Below are 24413 nucleotides of genomic sequence, written 5' to 3' on the forward strand. Positions count from 1 at the left end.
GAAAAGAAATAAATATTTTAAATACTTCTTCTATAAGAAACCGATTTCTTATTTTGTTTATTTATAAAAATCTTTACTATTTTTAATAAATCCTCACACTCAAAGAAAATACAAAAATCCTCTTTTTTGTAAGAAAAACAAATTGAAAAGTTTTTTTTTTTTTTTTTTTTGAAAAATTACCACCACTACAGGAAATAAGCAATTCCCATATTTTCAAAGTTAAATAAAAAATCATTGATTTTGTTAAGGAAACATTAAAGTATTTAATACCTAAGCCTTTTCTTTTTCTAAAAATATGATGTTTTATAAAGAATTATTGTATTTATGTGGTTTGGGGGGATGTGTAATGTGTAACAATAAAAGAACAGTATTCGTGTCTGGCAAAGAGGGTGCGCTTACAAACTCCAAACCAGAGATACATACATAACATTGTTCCTTAATGTAAAATAATAAAAAAGAAAACTAAATGTACAATATAATAATAATAATGATAAGAAGAAGAGATAGAATACAATTAAAAACTATGTAAACAACCTAAGTGATATTACTTTTTAAAAATAATGTTGTTGTTGTTTTTTTCTGTTTTGTTTTAATATATATTATTAAATATTCAAAAACTTAAGGATATAAATGTAGCAAGGGGCATCGTAATGCGCTCATTAATAATATTATTTAAAGTATAAGTTGTTGTTTGTTTTGTAATTGAAATACAAAAAATAAAGAATAAAATTAAAGTGTATCTAAAAAAATATAGCATTTTACAATATATACATTACTCCTTACAATCAAATTACATTTTTACGGTTGGTTTTTTGTTTTTGTTTTTAAATAATAAAAAGGTCAATTTAAATTAAATAACGTTCATTCGTTTAGGGTTTAAAATATGATGCGTGTTTCTATTTTGTTGTTGTAGTTTTTTTTTTCTTTCTTTCTGAGGAGTAGGGGGAGATTTTTTTTTGTTAACTTAAAACATAAATATAACTAACTAATTATGTATTTGTTATTGCATTTCGTTTATTTATTGTATACGTGTTTGCTTTTTTTATTTGGGTTTTGGGACAGATTTTGGTGTATTTATTATTTTTTCTATTTTCTTTTATTTGTCACATAAATATATGATGGGTGGCGCGTGTAGTTTGGTGTAAATAATAGATATTTACAAAAAAAAAATATTTGAAAACAATTTTTTAAAATGTTACAAGTTATATCTACTAGGAAATGTATTTTCTATTAAGAAATTGTTTCAAGTTGTGGTGGGGGGACTTGATCCCCAAGAAGTTCTCACATGAGGCAAAGTTTAGGAATAAATCACTTTAAAAATTACAAGTACTTTGAGAGACAAATTATTCAGCTTGACGTATTTGGGATCATAGAGCAATATGAGATCTTCTATTCGAAAATTATGTGCCGAGGTCTTCCATCCATAGAACAAAAAAAAACCCTCGCATGGCATTCTTATAGAAAATTTTCATAAATTTTACTACACAGAGAAAGGTCCTTATGTGGGTCTTCTTTACCTACAAGACTTATATGAAGCCTTCTATACATAGAATATATTTATTAAACCTTCTACCTACAGAAGGCCATACCTATACGTGGTCTTCTATACATAAAAAAATGTTTCATTAATTTAACTATGCAGAGAAGATCCTTATGAGATCTGCTTTAGATACAAAACCATTATGAGGTCTTCTATACATAGAAGATATTTATGAGACCTTCTACACATAGAAGAGGTTTATGATGTGTTCTATACATAGAAGGAAGCCCTTATGAAGTTTTCAATACAAAGAGCTATATATACATAATGTTACATATAAAAGATCTTTGTGAAGTCTTCCATACAAGAATGAGGACTTCAATTCGTAGAAGCTCTTTGTAAGACCTTTTTTAGATAGAAGTTCTTATGAGTTCTTTAAATAATTGGTGATCTTTGTGAAGTGCTTTATATGTATGCACGGAAAAACTATCAGCCCAATCATGAATATAAACTCCCTGTGAGTTTTCTCACCTTCCCCCTTAAATTGAAACGGCAGAAAGACAAAACTAACGGTGAGTTGACATTCATGATTACCCTGTATATGGAGACATCCAAGCAAAGACAATTTTAATTTTTAAAAATTCTTCCACAAAAAGAACATCTCTATGTAAGATCAGGATGACATTTGAAATGCCTTCCACACACAGAAGATCATTGTAAATTTTTCCATTTAAAGTTCTTCTGTAAGTATAAGACCAGGATGCAATTTTTTAATGTCTTCCATACCTTCTCGAATTCTTCAATATAAAGAGGTTTTATGTGGAGGGATGACATCTATGAAATCTATTATACATAGAACAATTTAATGAGATCTCCTTGCGGTTATCTATACAAGAAAACATTTATAACTTCTATACATATAACAGAAATATGCGATCCCAAAAATGTGCCTCAGTGAGTTGTGGGGTGAAAATCGATTTGAAAGACATATGGAACAAAAGGTCCCAAAACATTAAAGAAAATACATATTATAGTTTCAGGTTTGTGGGCGGGGACTATAGGTAAAATTGTTTCATCTAGTAGTTTGATTTAAGGAAATGCAGTTTATTGCCAGGGTCAAAAAGAGACAATGTCTAAGAAACAGAAAAGCTTGGCGTAGGAAAAACATTTACTGTTTCCAAACATAACTTGTTGCCTTTTATAAGAAAACAAAATGATAACCAAAAAACAAAAACATACGCTCCAAATGTTGTTGCTGTTGTTGTTTTAAAAAAATTGACTAGAAAATTATAATGTGGGGGGAAAAATAAAATATAGACAAATTTTCTATGGACATGGCATTCATTGTGAAATATGGTGACAGATTATGCGGTTGGAGGGGGTGTGTAATATTGGGGGGGATCGAGATGAAAATAATATATGTGTTATGATAAAATGTGTAATTTATAAATATATAAGAATGAGTTTAGATATTATTGAAATATATTTACAATACTATGATTATTGCGTTTAATGACATTTAAGGCTCTTCGGGTATCATCACCAGCGACCATATTTACATTATCATCGTCCTCGTCGTTATCATCAACATCATCACGTTTAATGTTGACGACCTTAGTTGATTTAGCAGTGGTTGATGTGGTTACAGAAGCCGATACTGATGTAGTACCGGAAGTTTGAAGAGGATTTCTTCCATTATCCACCAAATTATCTTCCTTTAGGAATTCCATATAATGTAATTTCCTAGAAGTAATGTTGTAATTTGTTTCCACACCCTCATCATTATGATTGAGTGTTGTTGTTGTTGTCTCGGCATGTCCACTTAATTCGGAGTCAAAACAAAATTCCATATGCTCAAACTGCACCATATTTAATATGTCATTACGATGATTGTCGAAGATCTTGCTATTCCCAGCTGCACTATTTGTACTGCAGCTTCCAGTATTTATGACGTTGTTGCTGCTGCTGCTGTACATATCACCATCCATTAGATTGGGAGGAGTTGACGAATTCTTAGTGTTACTATTTATCATCTTAAACATGTGTTCCGTATCATTGTTCGATAAAGCATCACCCATAACAATGGAGGGTGATAGTTCCGCCTGAACATCAACATCATCATCATTGAGAATGTTATTCAAACAAATATTGAATTCATCGAAATCCACAAAATTTGTTTGACGTTCTTCGTCGGTTAGCAATAAATTTGCCGTTTCTGCAGCGGTGACATCATTGGCCAAATCCATTAACTCATCTGGTTCCCTGATTGCTACGACATCATCACCATCAACCATGCCAACAACATCATTGTAGCCACCACCAAATGATTCTTGGCCATCTTCCTCCTCTTCCACTAACACTAACAACGATCTATCTGACTTTTCGTTATGCTGTTGTTGATCCTGCGCCTCGGACATGTGCAAAATTGTGCTAAATTTGATACTTTGGGAATGTTCTTGATCACCATGTACTTCCGCATCATCATTATCATCATCTTGGAATACATAAAAGTCGTAATTATCATCCTCAGTTCCGATATCCGAGGCGCAAGACAATGGTCACTTGTAGTCTCTGGACCCTCTTCTTCGGCGTCCTTCGGTCAACAAAGATTCTCCAATAACTAAAAAGAGGGGAAAAAAGGATTGATTGAAGAACAACACCCCATGACAAACCTTGAAAATACTTACCAGCACTGCGAGTTTTTCGTCGGGCTTCCGCCACACTTTCGGAATTGGTAACACTGCCGCCAGCAGTAGAGGCTTTTGTGTGGCCGGTTGTTTTAGCATGTACCTCATTGCCACTACCACTATTTGCTGTCGCCGCCGCACCACCAGCTGAGGCATTTATATTGTTGTTGTTACCACCACTACTTCCACGGGTATAAATCATTTTATTTGCAGCAGCTGATGCCCTGACACTACGACGCGTACCAATTTTTTCACTATCACTTGGGCTATTGCCACTTGAGGTGTTGGTTGCATTTGCTGCAGTGGTATTGTGGTGTGCATTATTTGTTGTTGCATTGTTTGGTGTTATGTTGGTGGTATTGGCATTTGTTGCCCCTTGGGTAGCACCACGTGTAGCATGAGTGGAATTTGTTGTGTTCGATGTTGTTGTTCCTGCAGTATTGTTGTTGTTGTTGCTGCTAGCTGTAGATGGTGTTGTACCACTTGTTGCATTTGTACTCGAATGATGTTTTTGAGTTTTTGATGAACTATTACCACCGGATTCGTTATTGTTGTTGTTGTTAGTAGCAGCAGAGTTGTTTGTCGCATTGCTTGACGATTCTGGGGGAAAGATATGTAAAATTAAATTATATATATATCAATGTTTGTGGAGAAGGCTTATACCCTAGACAGACGGCAGCGTTAATTTGCATTAATAACTGTATTTAATTTTGGCCTGACAGACGACAGTTTCTGCATTTACGAAACAGCTGATTGCTGTTTTGTTGTTATTTGCAATGTATTTTTTGTTTTCCTTGTGTCTCAGAGCATGAATATGCTCTCTCCTCCATATGAATATGGGCTCTCTTCTACGGCATTGCCATATTGAAATACCTAAATGCCTTTTAAATGCAGCTCGATTTTGTGCATTAAGAATGTGGATAATGCACGAATTAATTTGAATTAAGGCAGTTAATGCAAATTAACGCTGCCCTCTGTCTAGGGTATTAAGCAAATTGACTGTAAGAAGAGATAACCCTAATAACGCCTTGATGGAGGATTTAAAAGCTCAAATAATTAATGGGTTCTAGTGTGGAAATTACACTGGAAATTACATTCAGCGAATTATCCCCATATTAATTTCACACCGCTTTAAATTCGTTATTTCCCAAGGCTTATTTTATTTAATTATACCCTCAGCCTTTAGGCTACACTTTGACACAACCAAAAAATTTCCCCGAACGAAATAAAGGCCTCGACACATAAGAAGCTTGGTATTGTAGCTCAAGTCATATCTGATAAAAGACTAAAGACCAAGTTCGACCTAATAAAAAGATTTCAGAATTACATTTGAACTAGGTTAAACTTGGTCTTTAATCATTTACGAAAGAATGCCATGCTTCTTATGTGTCGAGGCCTTAATGGTTTTAGACCCCACGTATGTTTTGACGAAATTAGTTTCAGACAATTTTGAGTCGTTTTTGGCATATCCGCCCGTCAGGCTGGTGCGTTACGTTTGAATATTTGGTCTAAACTTTGCACATCGTACTGTTCCTTCCAGATGTATATCGGGTTCGAATGTCTACTACATAAGTCCACTTCGTGTACCTCCCACACAAAATTCGGAAAAAGTGAAATTTAAGACCTCCTCTCGGATCGTTTTGAAATTTTGTCAGCAGGTTGTTCTTGCGGCCGCCTTTACGACGGTACAATTTTGTTCGGGGGCAAGTCCATACTTCCTGAGATAATGGCCAAAAAGCTTCAAGAAACCCTGACGGCAGGCACCAACTAAACTGACAAATCCGCAAGATAGCTGTCGCAGGGAGTTTCAGATTGGTTCAAACTTTGTACATCGTATTATTTCATCCAGGCAAGAAGGACTATATCGGTCCCGTCCTTCGGGTACCTCCCACACAAAATTTGGGAAAGTTTAATTTATATCTCTTCTCGGATCCATTTTTTCGTTCTTTTTCACGGTCCCTATTACAACGGTACAAATTTTTGCAGGGAAATCCATACTTTTTGAGATAATAGGTCTGTCTGGTTACTTTCCCAGCAAGTATTGTCCAGCAAGAACTTTCTCGGAGAGTAAAGAGTTTAAATCATCAAACAAATAACAGATGATTGCTTGTTTTCAGGAAGAAGATTTGCAAGTGGTTGCAAGAAGAAATTTGCCCACCAAGAACTTGCAAACTCTCAGTAAAAGAAGTGTCAAAATGTCTCTCGATCCGGTCTCTTTTGCTGGATTTTTGTGTTAACAGACGACTTCCAGGAACAATTTGTACAAATTGTTGCAAATTTTAAGGTAACCAGACAGACCCAATGTGACACGCCGCACATACTAAAATTGGTAGTATGCAAGAAAACTCCCAAACTTTATTTTGTTATCGGCATAATTATTATGCTTGTTCCTTTTTTGGCCAGAGACCGAGGGTATTGATACTTTCTTACTTGTTTCTGTTATATAAAATACTTACTATTATGCGGATGCTGCTGCTGCTGATGATGGTGGTGGTGATGAGAACGGCTATTTCTGGTAGTCTTTTCACTGTTGTTTTCCATCAAATGTGCTGTTGGACTGGCATTGGTGTTGGAATTTTGCTGATTACCGGATAACGACGAGGTGGATGATGTTGTTGATTCATTGCTGCCAGCAGCTGCTGCTTTGGAATTTCTTACTTTACCAGCAACCTCAATTAAAGGTTCATCCGAATCTGAAGATTCTTCCAATTTCTTTGTGGTTGACGTCGTTGTAGCAGCAGCTGTAGCACCTGTGCTATTATTGGCAGTATTATTTTTATCTAGGCTGTCCGATTTCTTTTCACTACCTCCACCACTACCACCAACAACTGCTGACGAAGATGTTGAAGAAGACATGGCAGCACTGCTGCTACTTGTTGTACTATTACTACCACTACGTGAACGTTTTGCTTCTGGTTCATTGTTAACACTAGCTGTACTGCTATCCGATTCCAAACGTTTACGTTTGGCCTGATGCGATTGCTGTTGACTATGTGATGTAGCTCCTCCACCACCGCTTGATAAACTGTTGTTGTTATTGGATGTATTTCTGGGACTAACACTTACACGTTCATGAGTTTTTGCTGACATAACATGTTTATTTTTAGCTGTAGTATTTTGAGCATTCGCTGCTGTTCCATCCGCCGCCAAGGAGGGACTGGACTTGACCGTATCCATTGGACTACCAAGGCGACTGCTAGCCCTTGTTCGTATACGTGGTGAATCAATGTCAGTCGAGTGCAAGGGAATTTCTATAGATATGGGTGTTAGATTTATAGATAACTCTGATGCCTTGGAGGTGGTGTCTACTTTGGCATTGGCATTAGTGTCTGCTGGATTTGGTTTTTGTACTGAAGAAGATCCTTCCTTGTGTGTTGCACCAACCTCTTCTACTTTTGTGGAGGAACCAGTTGAATCCTTTTCTTTGTTCTTCTCCTGAGTTACCGCCGCATGTTTGTCATAATTATTGTTATAATTAACTTCCGTCTTTAGGATACCACCACCATCATTTTTTGTTTGTTCATTGATTTTCCCCGTTTGCTGCTCACTGCTAGACGACTGGCTTTGGTTAGATGGTTTAGATTTGGCCGCTGATGTTGTTGTTGACTCTTTAATACCACCACTCTCTTTGTTGGCAAGCAGCTTAGCCTCCTCTTCTTGACGTTTTTCTTGTTCCTTCTTTTCCTGCTCTTTGAGTTCATTTTCTAGTTTTTCTTTGGCTGCATTTTCCTCCTCCATTATACTGGCTGTTAGATTTTTTATTAGTTCTTCGTCATCATCATCGTCATCTCCATGCTGCTGATGATGGTGGTGATGATGATGATAACCATCCTTTCTCATAGAGTTACTGTCGTCTTCTCCAAAAATCGATGAATGATCACCATTAACTTTTGGCGGAGATTCACCACCCTCTAATTTGTCACGATTAGAAGATTCTGATGTTGCATTTGGTGTTAACAAATGATCATCTTCGCTAAAACCTTCCATTTTTGCCAAAGCCTTTTCAATTTCATCATCGGCTATGCTTATGTCTTCATTTGTCTTTGGTATCCCAGCTACTGAAGAGGATGTCAACGTGGTGGAGGAGTTTGTATTGGATTTTGCCATAATTTGTACTGGTAGTTTATCCATTGGCATCTGTGGCTGTAAGGATTGTGGACTGCAAGATGTCAATTGATGGGGTGATTTTTCTGACAAAGCGTCCATGGACTCTATACCACTATCTTCACCACCAGTGCTGTTGGCATGAGCTGGGGTACCGCCTCCGGTACTTGCCGGAGAATTTCTTAAAGTTGTAGCCAGAGATACCGATGAAGAGGACGACGATGAGGAGGAAGTATAATTCATACTGTTGCTGATGTTCCCGTTAGCAGCTGATGACGAATTAGCAGATGTTGCAACCGTTATGGAATTCTGTTGGCCGCTACTTTCCGGAGTGTTGTTGCCTCCTGATACTGTCGCTCCTAAATTTGTTGCTGTGTTGTTTGTGGAAGTCGTTATATCCGTTGCCTTGGTGGATATTAATGACGATTGAGCCTGGGTCGTAGTTGTTGAGGCAGGAGAAACTGAGGACGATGATGATGTTGCCGATGATACTGCTACCACCTGGGTGGCCTTTATAGTTGTGCTGGTACCTTGCAGTAATGTAGCGGGTTTTGATGTACTATAACTGGTGGCATTGTTCGAACCAAGCTGTGCAGATGGAATGGATGAAGTCACTGCCACTGGTTCATTCGACTTTACCAGCACATGTTCAATTACGTTTCCCGATGCATCTTTGCGTTCCACTTTGGTGATTTCCACCCTTTTCAAGGTCGTAGCACTTGGCAGCATTGTCACTGCAGCTGCTATCATTTGTTGCTGGGTCTGCTTCTCGGCCAATGCAGCTAATTGTTGCTGTTGTTGTTGTTTCTGCAATTGCAATTGTTGTACCGCCGTAATGTACGACGGCGGCTTATGGTTTTTTGTTAGGGGCTTGCCTTGTATCGGTGTTATTGTTGTCTTGAGGTTATGTTTCAGACCACTAGCTGTTATGCCAATACCGCTGCTGCTGCCACTACTACCACCGCCACCATTACCACTGGTATTTGGATTGGCAATGGTACTCAGAGTAATGCTATTTGGTAGTGATGTTATTTTGGCCAATTGTTGTTGTGTTGATGGTTGCAACAACTGCTGGGGTGGTAAATGACTTATGGTACCGATATTGTTGGAGCCCAGACCTTGACTGTCCCCCATAAGTGTCATGGCAGAAGATGAGGATTGCGACTTGTTGTTGTCCAAACTTTGCATTGCACTTATGGTAAGACCATTTTTACCCGACAGCAAAGAAGCAGCTGATGGCTGTTGACCCAACATTTTGTTCGTTTCATTGGAGGCGGAAGAGGTGGAGCTAGATGATGATGACGATGATGATGAGGAGGAGGAGGAACTTGGAGAAGCTCCATTCATTTGAGATGTAGATTTTATAATATGTTGTACAATTTTAGGCTGTTTGGCCTCACTGGCACCCCCTCCACTTACAGGACTTTGATCTTCAGCAGTTGCTGAAGATGTAGAATCTTGTGATGGGGGTGGTATTGCGTTGTGTGGCCTTTTCAGTTGCGATGGTGTCTTTAATTTTTCCCCATTATTGCCATCCTGATCATGGTTGTTCTGGGCTTTTTTCCGTTCCTTGCGTGAGTTCTTTATAACAATGGAATTCTTGCCACCCCGCAAGCTGATATGCAAAGGTGGTACCCGAGGTTCCTCTGTTGGTGTGGTTGCCGGTGTTGTTGCCGCTGTGCTGCTGGGTGTGGTGTTTGTACTACTTGTGCTTACACCAGACGAAGAGGGTTGGTGAAACATGTTCTCACCTTGTTGTTGTTGCTGCTGCTGGTGTTGATGCATTGGATATTGGGGTGGCGGGTTTGTGGGTATCTGTTGTTGCTGCTGTTGCATGTGGTGTTGCTGTTGTTGTGAACTACTAAAATTTAGATTTTGTTGAAAATGGGAATGAGAACCCTGTTGTTGCTGCTGCTGCTGCATAACACTATTGGACAAAAGTTGAGCATTTAATTGAGACTGCTGCTGCTGTTGTTGTTGTTGTGTTACGTTTTCACTACCAAATGAAACATCCACTTTGTAGGCAGGTGAAACTGGTTCTGATTTTTCTAGTTTCAGCCGCAATTTAATTTTTTCTGTTGTTACCATATTCGGAGTGTTTCCAGACTGTGATTGGGAATTACCAGAACCTTCCATTTGGTTACTATTAATCATTTGGTTACTACCACCGCTGCTGGTTGAGGATTGCATAATTGAAGTGTTATAGATTGCAGTCATTGCATTTGCCGCACCAACACCACCACTCGCTGTGGACATGTTTACATTCTTTGCCATTTGAGCTGCCGCTGCAAGGGCCGCCTTTGACTTACTGCCCGCTTTGGCTCGTTCCTTTTTAGGTTTTGGTGTACCGGTGGCATTGGCCTCTTTGCTCTTCTTCTCCCTAACACCCTGTTGCAGTTTTTCTCTTAACAAATTATTTTTGGCCTTTTTACTGCCACTTGTGGGCGTGACAACAATATTGGCATTACCACCCATCATCATAGCACCCACTGAAGGTGATGAAGATGCAGATCTTGGTGAGCCCATAATATCACCACCACCAGGCTTATTGCACATTGTTCCACTTGTCGCTGCCGCCGCACCACCATTCCTCGATTTTTTATTCTTTTGCGATTTATTCGATATCAACGAGTCCCTTGAACGTTCTGTATCCGAACCAGCACCCATGGGTAGTGGCGTTAAGGTACCACTATTATTGTGATCCAAAGCAGAAAGTTTCGACAGTGCTGTACTGCAGGAGTTTGAATTTGAGTCTTCAGAAAAATTAACAGAATTCGGTAAGAGGTCGTAAATGCTGCTTGAGTTGGCGCTGTTATTTGGAGTAAAACTTGTATTCAGTGATGTATTAAGGTTATGTTGCTGCTGTTGGTGGAGTTGGTGCTGCTGCTGCTGATGGTGTTGGTGGTGAGGAGTGTTAATGGTCTCCTGTTCCGCTTCCGTTTCACTGTCATCACTTGGACTAGGTTCCAATTCTCCGGTTAATGGATTTATAAGGAATTGTTTCTGTTGCGATTGGGGTCTGGTGCTGTTGGGAGTGTTCGATAAGGATGTTGTAGATGAGGATGCCGATACATTATTAAGATTGCCTAAGTGTTGTTGCTGCATTGCAAATTGTTGTCTTTGAAGCTGTTGTTGTTGACTTGAATTCATAAGAAATTGTTGTTGTTGTTGAGGCACTGGATTTTGGTTAATGGTTTGTGATTGCTGATGAAGATGTGAATGTTGCTGCTGTTGCATATTAGGCTGCTGATGTTGGAGACGTTGCTGTAGAATTTGTTGGGACTGCTGTTGCTGTGCAATTATTCTTTGCTGTTGTTGTTGCTGCTGTTGCATTACTTGTCCCTGTTGCTGCAGCACTTGCTGTGTTGTTATATTCTGTTGTTGCTGGGATTGTTGCATTTGTTCCATCGCCAATGTAACATTGGGCGGTATTTGGTCATCCCCCACTAATAGCGATGACGCAGCAGCTGCCGTTTCATCAATATCCATGCCTTCGATTAAATCCAAATCTAAATCCTTTGCATCCTGCAGCAAAGATTCCAACTCATTTTTATCATCAAAACTCAATGATGAATCGATATCACAGCTTAAGGTTGGCAGCAAGGCATCCAAATCATTTGTGGTCAATGCATCCAGACCTGTCAACGATATCAGATGTTCTGCCAAATCATCAACGTTGTTCGGATCCACCAAGGCATTGTTGCTGCCAGCTGACACAGTGCCAGTCGTTGATGACATTTGACCCGTCGAACCCATCATATTAACACTATTGCCGGCATTATTTGTCGCTGCTGTTTCCCCTGTTTTTGTGGGAGTTGGTGTAGCACCGGGCAAAGAATTCGCAATATTGGAAATAATTTGTTGTTCTTGTTGTTGGGTCTGTTGTCGTTGCAAATTGTATTGCATTTGGTAACGATCAAACTCTTGAAAACTACTCTTCGTCTCGGAGTCCATGGGTTTGTTTAGTGCCGCAGGCCATCTGGAGACGGAGGATGAGGAGGAAGCTGCGTTACCCACCCCTGTTACTTGATTGTAATCAGGCGGTGGGGGAACAGCATTTATTCCTGTATTGGTGGCAGAAGGTGAAGAAGGTACTGTGTGTTGTGTAGATGCAGGAACTGGCGGCGGAGGGGGTGGAGCAGCATTGACATTGTGCGCTATTGCTGGCGATGGACAAGGCGGAGGTGGCAACAGTTGTTGTGAAATTTGTGACGTATTAAGGGGGGACTGGGCGGGTGTGGTTGAAGGCGATGCTAGTTGCTGCTGCTGGGCGTGGGCATGCGGTGTCATATGGGGACTGTGCAACGAATGATGGCTGGAGGCAGGTGAATGTGCTGTTACTGGTGACATATTGCCGGCATTTATGGACATGTATTGTTGTTGCTGTCCTGGTGCCATGCCCATTAAACGCTGATGCTGATGTTGTTGTTGCAATGGAGATGGAGGAGTTTGCTGCGACAAGTTTCCTACACGCACTTGCCGCATTTGTTGCTGCTGCTGTTGTTGTTGGGCTACCATCATTGGGTTCGCACCCATAGATTGTTGCAGCAGCTGCTGCTGTTGCGGCGATTGCTGCTGCATAAAACGTTGCTGTTGCTGCTGCTGCTGTAGACCAACACCAGCAGCGGCAGCAGCTTGTAGCTGTTGTTGTCTTTGCAGTTGCTGCTGGCGCAACAAGGCTGCCTGTTGTGGCGACATTTGTTGCTGTTGTTGGAAACGTTGTTGCTGCTGCTGAGCATAAAGACTACTGCTGGGACTGACCATAACTTGCTGTTGTTGCTGGGTAGGTCCTCCTGGCATGTTACGCATGGCATTTGTTGCAGTGGGTGAAGAAGGCACATTTAAAATATTATCAGGTGTTCCTGGTGCGGCCAACATCTGTTGCTGTACCTGAGGTTGAAGTTGTTGCTGCTGCTGCGTCATCATGAAATCCATGCCCGGAGTACTTGTTCTCATGGGTGAATTCATGATATGCTGCTGAGGGCTATTCATTGCTGCCATCATTGGGGACTGTTGCTGTTGATGCATTAAGGCTTGCTGTTGTGATTGTTGTTGGGGTGAAGTCAACGGTGATTGTTTCATGTGCTGATTTCCATTTTGAGATGATATGGAACTGCTATCATTTTGCAGCAAATTAACCAGGAGTGGTGATGACATGGCAATGTTGTTGCTGTTGTTGCAACCACCACCGCCACTTGCAGCCGACAGCATGGCATTGGGTGTAGCTCCAGTTGCGGAGGAGGCGGCAACAACTCTCGAATGCAAATAACTTGGAGCTTGTTTTGCAATTTGGGGACTTGCTACCGGAGAATTGGGGGAATTTACATTGCCCACACCAGGATAGGGCGGCGGTGGTGGTTGCAAGAACTGTCCCTTGCCCGCCGCCGTAGAACCGATAGTTGTGGTTAACATTTCTCCGCTTTGTGGATTTTTTATTACCTTCAGTGCCACATTGGGGGGTGGTCCCAATGTGCCAGCACCACCCATCATGGGCTGCTGCATACCACTGTTTCCTTGTAAACCAGTAACAGCTGTCGGTTTACCACCAGCACCGGCCAAAGGTATGCCACCAGGTGTTGGTACTGTCTGACCTCCAGGAGCATTGAGGGCATTATCACGACCCTGTAGCACACGAGCCTGACGCATACTTTCGAAGGGAAATTCACGCGAATTGTTGCCAAATCCACCCGAACCCACAGGTAATGGTGGTACCGGTACTTTGCCATCCATTGGACAAACAGTATTTGGCGACTTGAAAACTCCCTGCTGTTGTTGTTGTTGGGGTCCACCAGGCGGCGGACCACCATATGTTGTATGCTGTTGTTTGATTGCGGCATTACTCGTGCTGGGACCACCGAGCATTATATTTCTACGCTGCTGCATAATTTGTTGTTGCTGTTGCATGGACATAGAGGTGTTGGTGTCACATGGAGCCACCATGTTCTGTCCGAAACCAACACTACCACCTGGAACAATTGTTGATCTCTGTTGTTGCTGTTGTTGAAGTATTGATGACGGTGATGATTGAGATAGTTGGTGTTGTTGTGTTTGTGGCATTTGTACAAATGCACTGTTTGTACCAACACCACCGACCACACCACTACTGCTACCACCACCACCTCCGCCAACTGCAAGATCTCCGCCGCCGCTGTTACCAACATTGAGTAATTGTGATAAATCGCCAATATCACCGCCACTGACGGCACCGCCACCACCACCGGCCAAAGACGTTCCTGACGTCTCATGGCTTAAAATCGATGAAATATCTAAAAAAGAAGACCACATTTTAAAACAATTTGATTGTGTTGTTGTTGATAAGTTATAACGGCTATACGTACCTGACGATTTCACATCGATTTGTTGTCCACCAACATTTAGTGATATCACAGAATCTCCTTCTAACTGCACGGAGCTAATGCCGAGAGCCCGTAAAGTTGCATTGCTCTCGGTAGCCAATTGGCGTAACCTCTGCGCCGCATCCTTAGGGATTTGCACTGTTATCCGCATGTACGGTTCAAGCTGCTGCAAAAGGAGAATAAAGATAAATTAGCCTTAAAGGAGTAAAAATAGTAGGAATGCTATAACAACAATTACAATGTGTGTGATTCATCATTGAGAGAATCAATTTATGGCAAAAAATATGGGTATATACAGTTGAAGATGCTTAGTTTTTTACTGTTTTGGGGCATCAATTGAAACTACGTCATAGTTGTCCAGATTTTGATGATGTGCATGCTTTTTTGTAGAAAAGTCCATTCTTCAAGAAATTACAAAGGAAAATGAATATCCAGACATGTCAGGATGCCACAATACTTCAATATAATAACTTGTTTTAATAAAACGAGCCGGTATAAGTTGTTTGGACTGGATTCAGATCGGGCATAAAAAAATGTTCGATCTAACCGAAAATTTTGTTCGCGTTAGCCGAGATTTATTCATGTCTAGGAGAAAGTTTTAAATCCCCGGCCAAAAGCCGGCGGTAGGTCCCGGGCCACACTACAGTAATTTCAATGAAATTTTGACACGAAATTATGCGTCTCTAGATCGATTTCCATAGTAGAGTAAAATCATAAAAATGCTGTAGTGGGGAATTTGAGCTAAGAACGCCTAATATCATGAAATTTTGTAATGAAATTCATACTAGTGTGGACCGGGACTAGTATAACTTCCTGCCCATAATATACATAGGCGTAATCAGCACTGTAAAAAAAAAAACTGTGGTAAAAATTTCATATCGATCCGAATCCAGTCCAAACTTTCAACGTGGTCCAAAGAGCTCCTAGATCAATTCAGGATGGAATAGTTTTTGCAGGGATAAAATCGTTGTCATGTGTAAAAGCAGCAACCTAAAAACACCAAATTAGTGTAGGTTCCACTATGAGTACTTGTCGCAACGACCACTTTCATGGTCGTTTGACCCGAATTAATAGGTCGCAGCCAGTGCAGTCAATGTATGCAACGCAATAGAAGAGCTTCAGAACTTCTAGAATTCAGCCTTGATAACGAACATCACTAAAAGAAACGACAAACTCGCACTCAACACCTCTAAACGCCGCACTTTCGTAAATCAGTGAAAAACTGATTTGCCGAGTTTCAGAGAGTTCACCAATCACCGTTCAGAGATCTGCCAAATACTTCTGATGTTCGGGTAGAGGAAGGGACTTTCTGATACATCATCACTGCTGGTCCAATACCCGAAGTGAAACCAAGCTTTCCAGCAGAGGCGACGGGATTAGCAAATGAGCTTTCTCGTGTAAACCCCAGACTCAGGGAACTGACACTAGAAGTTAACAGGTTGGAGCCGGAATAAGTGAATTGTGGGCAACGGTTAAGTCACTCTCGAACCCTGGAAAGAAGGATGATAGGGACCTCTGCCATGTTTGGCGACGTTACGTTGACTGACTCGTAGATGTGCGCAAGTTATTTCAATCGACAGATTGTCGAGCACCCCGGGAGTGACAGGGCGAAGAGAAGAGTACTGCGTCGCATCCGATCTCTTTCTGCCGAGAATGAACCACCACAGTTTACAGTGGATGATGTTGCGAATGCCATCAGGAACTCTAATTCATCTAAATCGTTGAGCCCTAATGTAATCTCCACGGTAATGCCGAAACAGCTGCATGAGCCGAGAGTGGAGTATCTCACTAAAGTTCTCAACTTATCGCTAGCCACCCTCATTGTTCCCGAAGTCTGGAAATTGGCAGGGTGGTCCCGCTACTGAAGCCAAGCAAGGATTCCAGTAAAAGTGAATCTTTCATTTTCCCTTTTGTCGCCCGTAACAAAGACAATTGAGGCCTCAGTTCTCCAAAGCGTCAAAAAAGCTATCCATTTGCCGATCATCAGCATGGATTCCGTAAGCACCACACATATTTGTCGAGGACTCACGCAGAGGCCATCGTGTGATAGAACAGTGATGTTGGCGCTTGACTTATCAAAAGCCTTTAATACTGTCAGGCACTCCACGCTGTTGGATAATCCATTTTATTTTTGTGTGTACGCCATCGTACGTGGAATTCAGGAACAAGATGTCCAAACACTGCAGAGTGAAGCAGGGAGTTCCTTCTCCTGTATTCCGGCATTGATATCTTAACGTATGCGGATTATTGCACAATCCTGGCGTCAGGTACCTTCCCTGGTGACATCTGTGAGAGACTGAACCCTTAATTTAACCAATCTTACCACATTTTCCATGCGAGGAATATGCAATTTTCCGCCACTAAATCTACGGCCACTCTGTTCATCACATGTACGGCGCAGATTGGAAGAGAGTTGAATGTCGTGATCGATGATAGCAGAATTTCTACCACAAACTGTCCCAAAAATTCTAGGGGTCATATTCGACAGCATGTTCTCGCCGTCCGTGGATGCCGCAGCTATCTGCGACAAAGTGAAATGTGGGAAAAAGGTCCTTAAGTTCCTAGCCGGCAGCACTAGGGTTGCAGATAAAGAAACCTTGTTGACCACATATAACGCGATAGGTAAGCTATCCCCGGCGGGGATAACAATCTTGGCGCTATGCGGGGGCTTGAAGTCACAATCTGATCATTCAATTTCTTTTAGTGTTGAATTGGGGGGTTGTGACCGACCAAAGGTTATCCACGTTTTCTTATCGCGAACCGACATAATGCACTGAAACATCACAGTGTATTCTTGGTCAAGCGACATAGATTTGGTAGCGATCCGGCTGTTAAGTGACCTCGTGTCTATCGGTGGTTTAGGTTTGCAGTCAGGGTACTGACTGTATTAAAACGGTGCCTCGTTGATACCTGGGCGGCTCAACAAGTAGCAGGCTTAGTTGTCAAGCCCTAATCATGGTAGTGGAGGGCTATGCCATGATTGTCCTCAGCTCCCGCAGTCACAAATCTTCTTATGGATGAACAAAAATACAAAAATAAAAACAAAATCCCCTTGATAACGATCACTGCTACGACCACGGACATCGCTGCACCTTGTGCAGCAATCGAAAATATGGGCGGGGACGACTGTTCCACTCCAACTCTGGACAGAGTTAGCGACTCCATCAACTCACAGAGTAGGGAATTACTCAATCTCTTGAGGGAAAGTGCGGCCCCGAATTTGAGCCGGGAAAGCTCTCCTGTTAGCAACTGGGAGGATATTCTCCTTCGGATGCTGAGATGGATACCACGGTTATCGCATCCCCTCGGTTACTTCGAGGAATGCTAACCAGGAAGTGCAGGGTGGGTAGGCCCGACACACTCAGGCACGTCAAGAAGGTCTTCACGATCTAGAGAGAGGTCCAATGATACAGGAGAGAACCCTTAGATCAGCAAGCGTATCAAGCAGGTTTGAATAGCATGCATAAGGACGCAATTGCTATGACCATAAGCAACTACAGTGTGAATAAAGGCATCGGAGTACGTCCCCCTTCAATCGTAGCTGAGGACCGTCAGCTGCCACAAAAAACCAGAGTAGTTTTGGCTCAACTTCACTCAGGACATTGTAGTCGCCTAAATTCTTACCTGTGGACCTGTGGTTACATCCCATCGAAACAGCCACTTTCCTGAAACTGGAAATAGACCCAGAGCCATATTGAGCAGAAGAACAAACACACCAGCATACAATAATAAAACTGTTACAACAACAACTAGCTCTTCGTGATAAGACTCTGAATCTGCGACTAAGTCAGGGCAGCTCTTGCGCCGACAACATTGAATACCCGTCCACATCCGATGATAAAATGGGCGTGACTGCCATTCAAATGTCATCGGATGGGCATGAGTCTTCGATAAGCAATTGCGTGACTTCTGACCTCACCGATCCTGCAACGGAGACTATCGATAAGAGCCCTTCGTCAGCCAAAGCCGATAGATTCGGACTCCCCAGGCAAAAGGCGGTCGAGTCCACCAACAGTCCTCCCACAACCGCCAAACGCTGCCACACCCTTGAATCAAAAAAGAATTGGATTCAGAAGATCGCAGACTTTCCTAAGGAAGTTTGTAGTCAGGGAACCTTTTTCGTGATCAGTGTCGGGGAAATTCCCGCCGTTGGCAAACAAAATCGTGAGTTGTAGTGTACCTCTGTTTGTATTGAATTGAATATTCTCTGCTAAGCATGCAATCAATTCATTAGTGTCGAGGAAACACCAACGTTTCTGAATGAATTATGGATGGAGTTAAGCCTGAAGGCACCTTCTCTGTCACAACATATATTTTCCTCCATTTTCGAAATATTTCAGTCATGTAAAACTTCTCTACAAGTGGTGTCGTACTACGGACGACACGTGGTGGTTGGGTCGGTCTACGCTATAAGTAGGAAGTCGTGTATTTGAGTTCACAGTCTTCCTTCGTTCTTACCCAGTTTTATGGTTAGTTAGCCTTAAAATTTCCCTAAGAGAAGATCCAAAAAGTAAAAATGTATATTTTTGTAATCCGCAAATTGTTAACGATCTTGAACTGCAGCAATCACAAGTATGATTTATTTTTAAATCAGCTTCAGAACAGTTTTACACATGTTCAGCTATAAAAAGCGCACAATTTATTATTAAAAATGTTAAATACAATATTCACTTGGTAATTGCATTGCATCATATGGGGTAGACCTTAAATTAAACTTTATAAATTTATGGTATGATATTTTTTCTCTTCATTTTACACAACACACAAAGTAAAATAATCACAATTTACGCAATGTTGGATGATGGCATCAAAATCCTATAGACTGAATTCTTTATAAAAATATTCATATATTTTTTTTTTTTTTTGAGTTGGTGCACTTTACGATGGGTAGGGCTAACAATCTTTAGCTAGGTTGTCACCCTCTCTATGTGTGACAAATCATTTATAAAAAGCTGTCAAATTCCGATTGATTTCTACTTATCACATAAAACAACAACAAAATTTCGATTTACATACATAGTTTTACCGCCAATTTATTAAAATTTCACTGTTAACTTTTTTAACATTTCACATTAGACATTTTTTTTGTTTCTGATGCACCACTACTTTATTTAGTTGTTTACTTTAGTGGGTTAATAATAAAAAAAAAATCCGCCTTGTTATGACAATGTATTGGCAACACTTGCATCTGACTATACAAAATAAACGAGAAGTGGCAACACTGTCAAGAGAGTAACGAGTTGACGGAGCAAATTAATTGTTCTTTTTTGACAAGTTGTTACATTCTTTTAATTGCAATTTTCCGATTGATTTTAATGTTTTACAATGCAAATGCATGGCAATTTCCAAGAAATTTCTCCAATTTGTTATATTCTATGCACATTTCTAATAAATGTTATTTTTTTAGGGAGAAACAAGTAATTTATTTTTTCAACGATTACAGGCCAATCCATCCTCTTCCATACACCAGCACAAAACAGCATTCCAATACATCATATAGAAAATTGCATGCATTAGAATGAGACAAATATAGTGACTCACGTTTGGTTGGAAACTTCGCATTGGAATAATTGGAACACACACAAACACACACATACACTGCTGAATTAATGATATTATAAAAAAGTACAGCAGAATTGTACAATTTTCTCTCGATTTGCCATGCACAACAAAATATAGAATTATATATCCACTTGATTGGCAATTTAATTTATTTATTTTGTGTTTAATATTAAATAATTGTCCGCCATTTTGATGAAACTCTACACAAAAAAACTCGTCACAAGTTACTTGTTACTACACTCTACGCGACGACGACAACGACGGGAAGAAAAAGAATAAAACAAAACGAAGAGAGTGACAATTGCCGAGTAGCGAGTGAAAACTTGATTGAAAATAAACTAAGAGAGCAGGGTTGCCATTGTATTAATAATTAAAATTCGTTGTTATGATCACGTAGCCGAAGGGGATTGCTGGCTGGCAGTGGTCTAATTGTCAATCAGTAGATATTAATTTGCATTCGAATGATTCAAGATTGTGCAAAAATGAACACATTTAAAGGATTAAATAACCGAATTTAATAAACCCACTATGTTTCAAATGTCAATTCCATAGCGTATATGTCAAAATAAATCCTCATATGGAAGGTTATAGGCCGTTTACATATAACCGGGTTAACCCAGTGGGTCTGGGTTTCAAATGCCATTTCCATTGTGTATACTTCAAATAAATCCTCATAAAGAAGGTTAACCCTGCAAAAAACTATAATATAAACGCCGTATTAACCCGGCAAAAAGCCCTAACACTATGTTTACATTAGGGCATGTTGGCATAAAAATCGCTCTATATTGATTCATTTGAAATATATTTTCACGGATTATCGATCGAATAATTAGCAACCAGCATAATAGATAAATTTTGTCAAGCATGAAGCACATTTATCTTTATTGGGCACATTTTTATACATGAAACTGCAAGTAAAAATGTTTACATTGGAGCATTCTGCCGTGTTAAACCTCTCTTTGAAAGAAGATCTACACAAGATTACAGATGGTTTTACGGACGAAACTACGATGTGTAGACGAATTTTTTGGTTAACGACAAAAATCGGCAAAATTAAAATCTTTATAATTTCGGTAATTAACGAAATGTGTCGGTAAGTTAGCAACCAAAATAAAGTTGTCGATAAGTCTACCGATAGCAACAGTGTTGCCAACTTTTATTCATACTTTTCATTCATAGTTTTGTGTTTTAATTTTACCGATTTTTGTTGTATCAGCATGAAACCTACGTTGTTTGATGCTGGGTTGGCTGCCGCTGGCGAAACACTATGGTTTGGGGTCAATCCGGTACGTAAGAATCCACTGCCGTGGGATTGACAGATTTTTGTCAGTAAATGCGTTTGAGATTCCCACTAGAGATTGGCAATTTTTAGTGAAAGTAGTCGGCTTTTTGGGAAGTGTTTGAGATTTTCTTCAATTGACAGGAGCAATACTCGGCTACGCTATCAAAATGTAGCTTATGTTAACGATTTTGTATACAAACTAATGCTCTGTTCCACAAATTGGAAGAATTATTCTCAACGTAAATTCCCCGTGAGTTTTCTCACGGAAAATTTTCGTTAAGAATAACCCCCAACAATTTTTGAAATTTTGGCAATTTTTAAAAATTTGTCCAAAAATTCAAAAATAGTAGATAATTGCAGGTTCTGGAACAGAACATAAATATTACATATCAGTACTTCTTTTAATATCTATTATTTATTTATTTATTTATTATTAACAATGTAGTAAATACAGAGTTAGTAAAAGACAAGATATAGCATTGGCTGCTGTGGCCATCAGCTAGAACTTGTAATAGTTGGAAGTTACAATGTATTTAGTTTAAATTATAATGTTGGATTTTGAGTTTAATATCTAAAATGTTCAAAATTTACCTGTTTAAGTTGCATATCATCACACGACACCAATCACGTTTAACGGGGATCTCTCTGGTTTGACTCCTTGCGACAATGATTAACTTTTTTTGTTTGCTTAAATTTTTAATTTCTTTTTTGTTTTTAAATTAAATTGCTTATTAGAGAGAGTGGGGCGTATAAATACTAATTTTATAATTAGTAAAAACGCTCTACGATTTTCTTTCACATGAAACCATGTGAATTAGGCATTTGCTTATAAATATTATTTTTGTTACTTTTCTATTCCTTTTTTCTGTAGCTTTACAAGCCAACAAGAAATGAATAATTTTAAAATGATGATTTGGGGGAGAATACTCCTTTCTCTTTATGCAGAAACCCCAATAAAGTTTTAGATTTTAAATCTATGACCACAATTTTGCATCCATTTTTGCATGGAAACATTTGTTAATAGAGGTTTTATTAACCAAGAAGAATGTGCAGTTGTTAATTTATTTACTTTTAATGTACACATTGGGGTATAATTTCACGTTTTCTCCCTTGTTTACACACACGTAATCTCCACACTTTGGCTTTTTGTTTATTTTTGCGCACACAGAAAGTTTACACTATGGCAACTCTGAATGGGGATTGTGTATTATTGCAGGTTATTTTTAAGCTGTTTTCTTCCTCTGTTTGCTGCTGCTGATTTTTTACACTTTTGCTTTATTTTTTCTATTCAATACACAGTAAAAACAATAAACGATCATTAGGCAACTCATATATCACGTTACCACCACTACGATTTGCCGCACTTGCCTTGCACAAATGTGTTACCGAGGAGGTGCATGCCGAATGTTGTTGTGTAGTTTTTTTTCTTTCTACTAATTTTTAGATTTTCTTCCTAATAGAAACTCCTCTGTGGATTTCGGCACTACGGGCACACGACGCACACACGGAACGAGAATTTTTTATTGGACTTCCTACTCCAATGAGTTTGGAACTTGTATTATAATAATTCCTTTGATTTGTTTTATAAAATCAGCTTGTGTTCCACGAATCATTCACTTTTTGTTGCCTTTTTCGTACTGTCGTTTCACTTCACTTAAACGACGTTGCGTTGCTGATGATGATGCTTTGATGTAATTCGTCTACGATTTTATAGAGGAGGTTCTTTCAGGCCACCAAACATGCAATAATAGTACAGCATGTCTCTTTTTTATTTTGGAAATATTGTTAATTCTTCTATTGTTATGGTCCACAAATGTTTTCACCAAAAACCATCTGAGAAAAAACGGAAAAATAACTAATTTGGTAATCTGAGGCAGCAGCAAAAATACAAAATTCACAGGCGTAGAAAATACGAAGTATCAACTTTTTTTCTTTACTCTTGTTGTTGCTGCTGGTTGGTTTCTGGTGTTGTTGTATTGGTTGGTAGCAAAGCAAGAGGGGCCACAAAAAATATGATTGACGACAAAATTTTCTTTCTTCTCCTCGTTAAGACCGAATTTCAATTGAACTTTTTCACTTTTCCTTTTGCACTTTTCATCACAATTTCTATACACACTTCATTTAAAGTAGTTAAATTTGATTAATTTCATAAATTTATTACAATTAGATTGTATATTCTAGATGAAATTTGTAAAAAAAATTCGTGCTGTAAAAATTTCCGACCAACAATAACAAGAAGCCGCCATTTTCTTGCATTTGAGTCACTTCCACTCTCCACTCTTCTCTCCGAATAACCGGTTATTTAATGGGGAGAAGTTTTTTCCCGTTTGTTATTTGGTAATCGGTAAATATTGTGTAGTGGTTATCAAAACTGTTAAGGGTTTCACAGCATTCAGCTTTTTGTTTAATTAAGGTACATGGTAACATTTCATTAGCCCTGTTCCTTTACGTTCAAGAATCTTCAAGTTTTACAACTTTTAACTCGAAAAGCGTTCCTTTACTTCAGACACAATACAATTCATATGGGAGCAGTTTTCAACTTTTACTACTTTTGCCGGTTTTACCATTTTCAGAAGTAAAGGAACAGACCAATTATTTTTTTATTTTATTTATTTCAATTCACATATGCCCAGTCTTTCGACCTTATTGGCGTTTACACCAGACAGTTTGTCTTCAAATACAACTCCGATTTACTAACACATACATACATTTGTCGTTTGTCTTCCAGATGTCCATCATTTTTTCACAGACACTAGAGAAGACAATTTTTTGACATTTTTGTAAAAATAAGTGAGATAACCCAGCAAAAAGTTTGCATCCGCGGATGCAGTTGAATCACTACAAGTGTACGGTACATTTGCCGTTGGAGTACATCTTTTCCTATGAATTCACTTATGAATTTTACAAGAGAGCGCGCAGCTAGGATGCACTCAATTTTGCTT

General features: G+C 39.5%; 1 protein-coding gene across 3 annotated transcripts; it reads right to left on the reverse strand.

Moving 5' to 3' along the window:
* Window positions 1-238: 238 nt before the first annotated feature.
* Window positions 239-23721, reverse strand: Ncoa6 (Nuclear receptor coactivator 6). Of its 3 annotated transcripts, XM_073971490.1 has the most exons (7): window positions 23409-23721; window positions 22840-23304; window positions 22063-22755; window positions 14610-14793; window positions 6624-14537; window positions 4168-4767; window positions 239-4100 (listed from the first exon to the last, which is right to left on the reverse strand). In XM_073971490.1, the coding sequence occupies exons 3-7, from the start codon at window positions 22075-22077 to the stop codon at window positions 4039-4041; spliced, it is 8775 nt and encodes a 2924-aa protein (XP_073827591.1). In that variant the 5' UTR covers window positions 22078-22755; window positions 22840-23304; window positions 23409-23721; the 3' UTR covers window positions 239-4038. The 3 variants fall into 3 exon arrangements, with proteins under 3 accessions (XP_073827591.1, XP_073827590.1, XP_073827592.1); XM_073971489.1 differs by lacking the exons at window positions 22063-22755; window positions 22840-23304; window positions 23409-23721 and adding an exon at window positions 20169-20471; XM_073971491.1 differs by lacking the exons at window positions 22063-22755; window positions 22840-23304; window positions 23409-23721 and adding an exon at window positions 19814-19972.
* Between the last annotated feature and the right edge of the window lie 692 nt (window positions 23722-24413).

This window comes from Musca autumnalis, unplaced genomic scaffold (genome assembly GCF_047663935.1).
Source record: "Musca autumnalis isolate F117 unplaced genomic scaffold, ASM4766393v1 scaffold_2, whole genome shotgun sequence".
NCBI lineage: Eukaryota > Metazoa > Arthropoda > Insecta > Diptera > Muscidae > Musca > Musca autumnalis.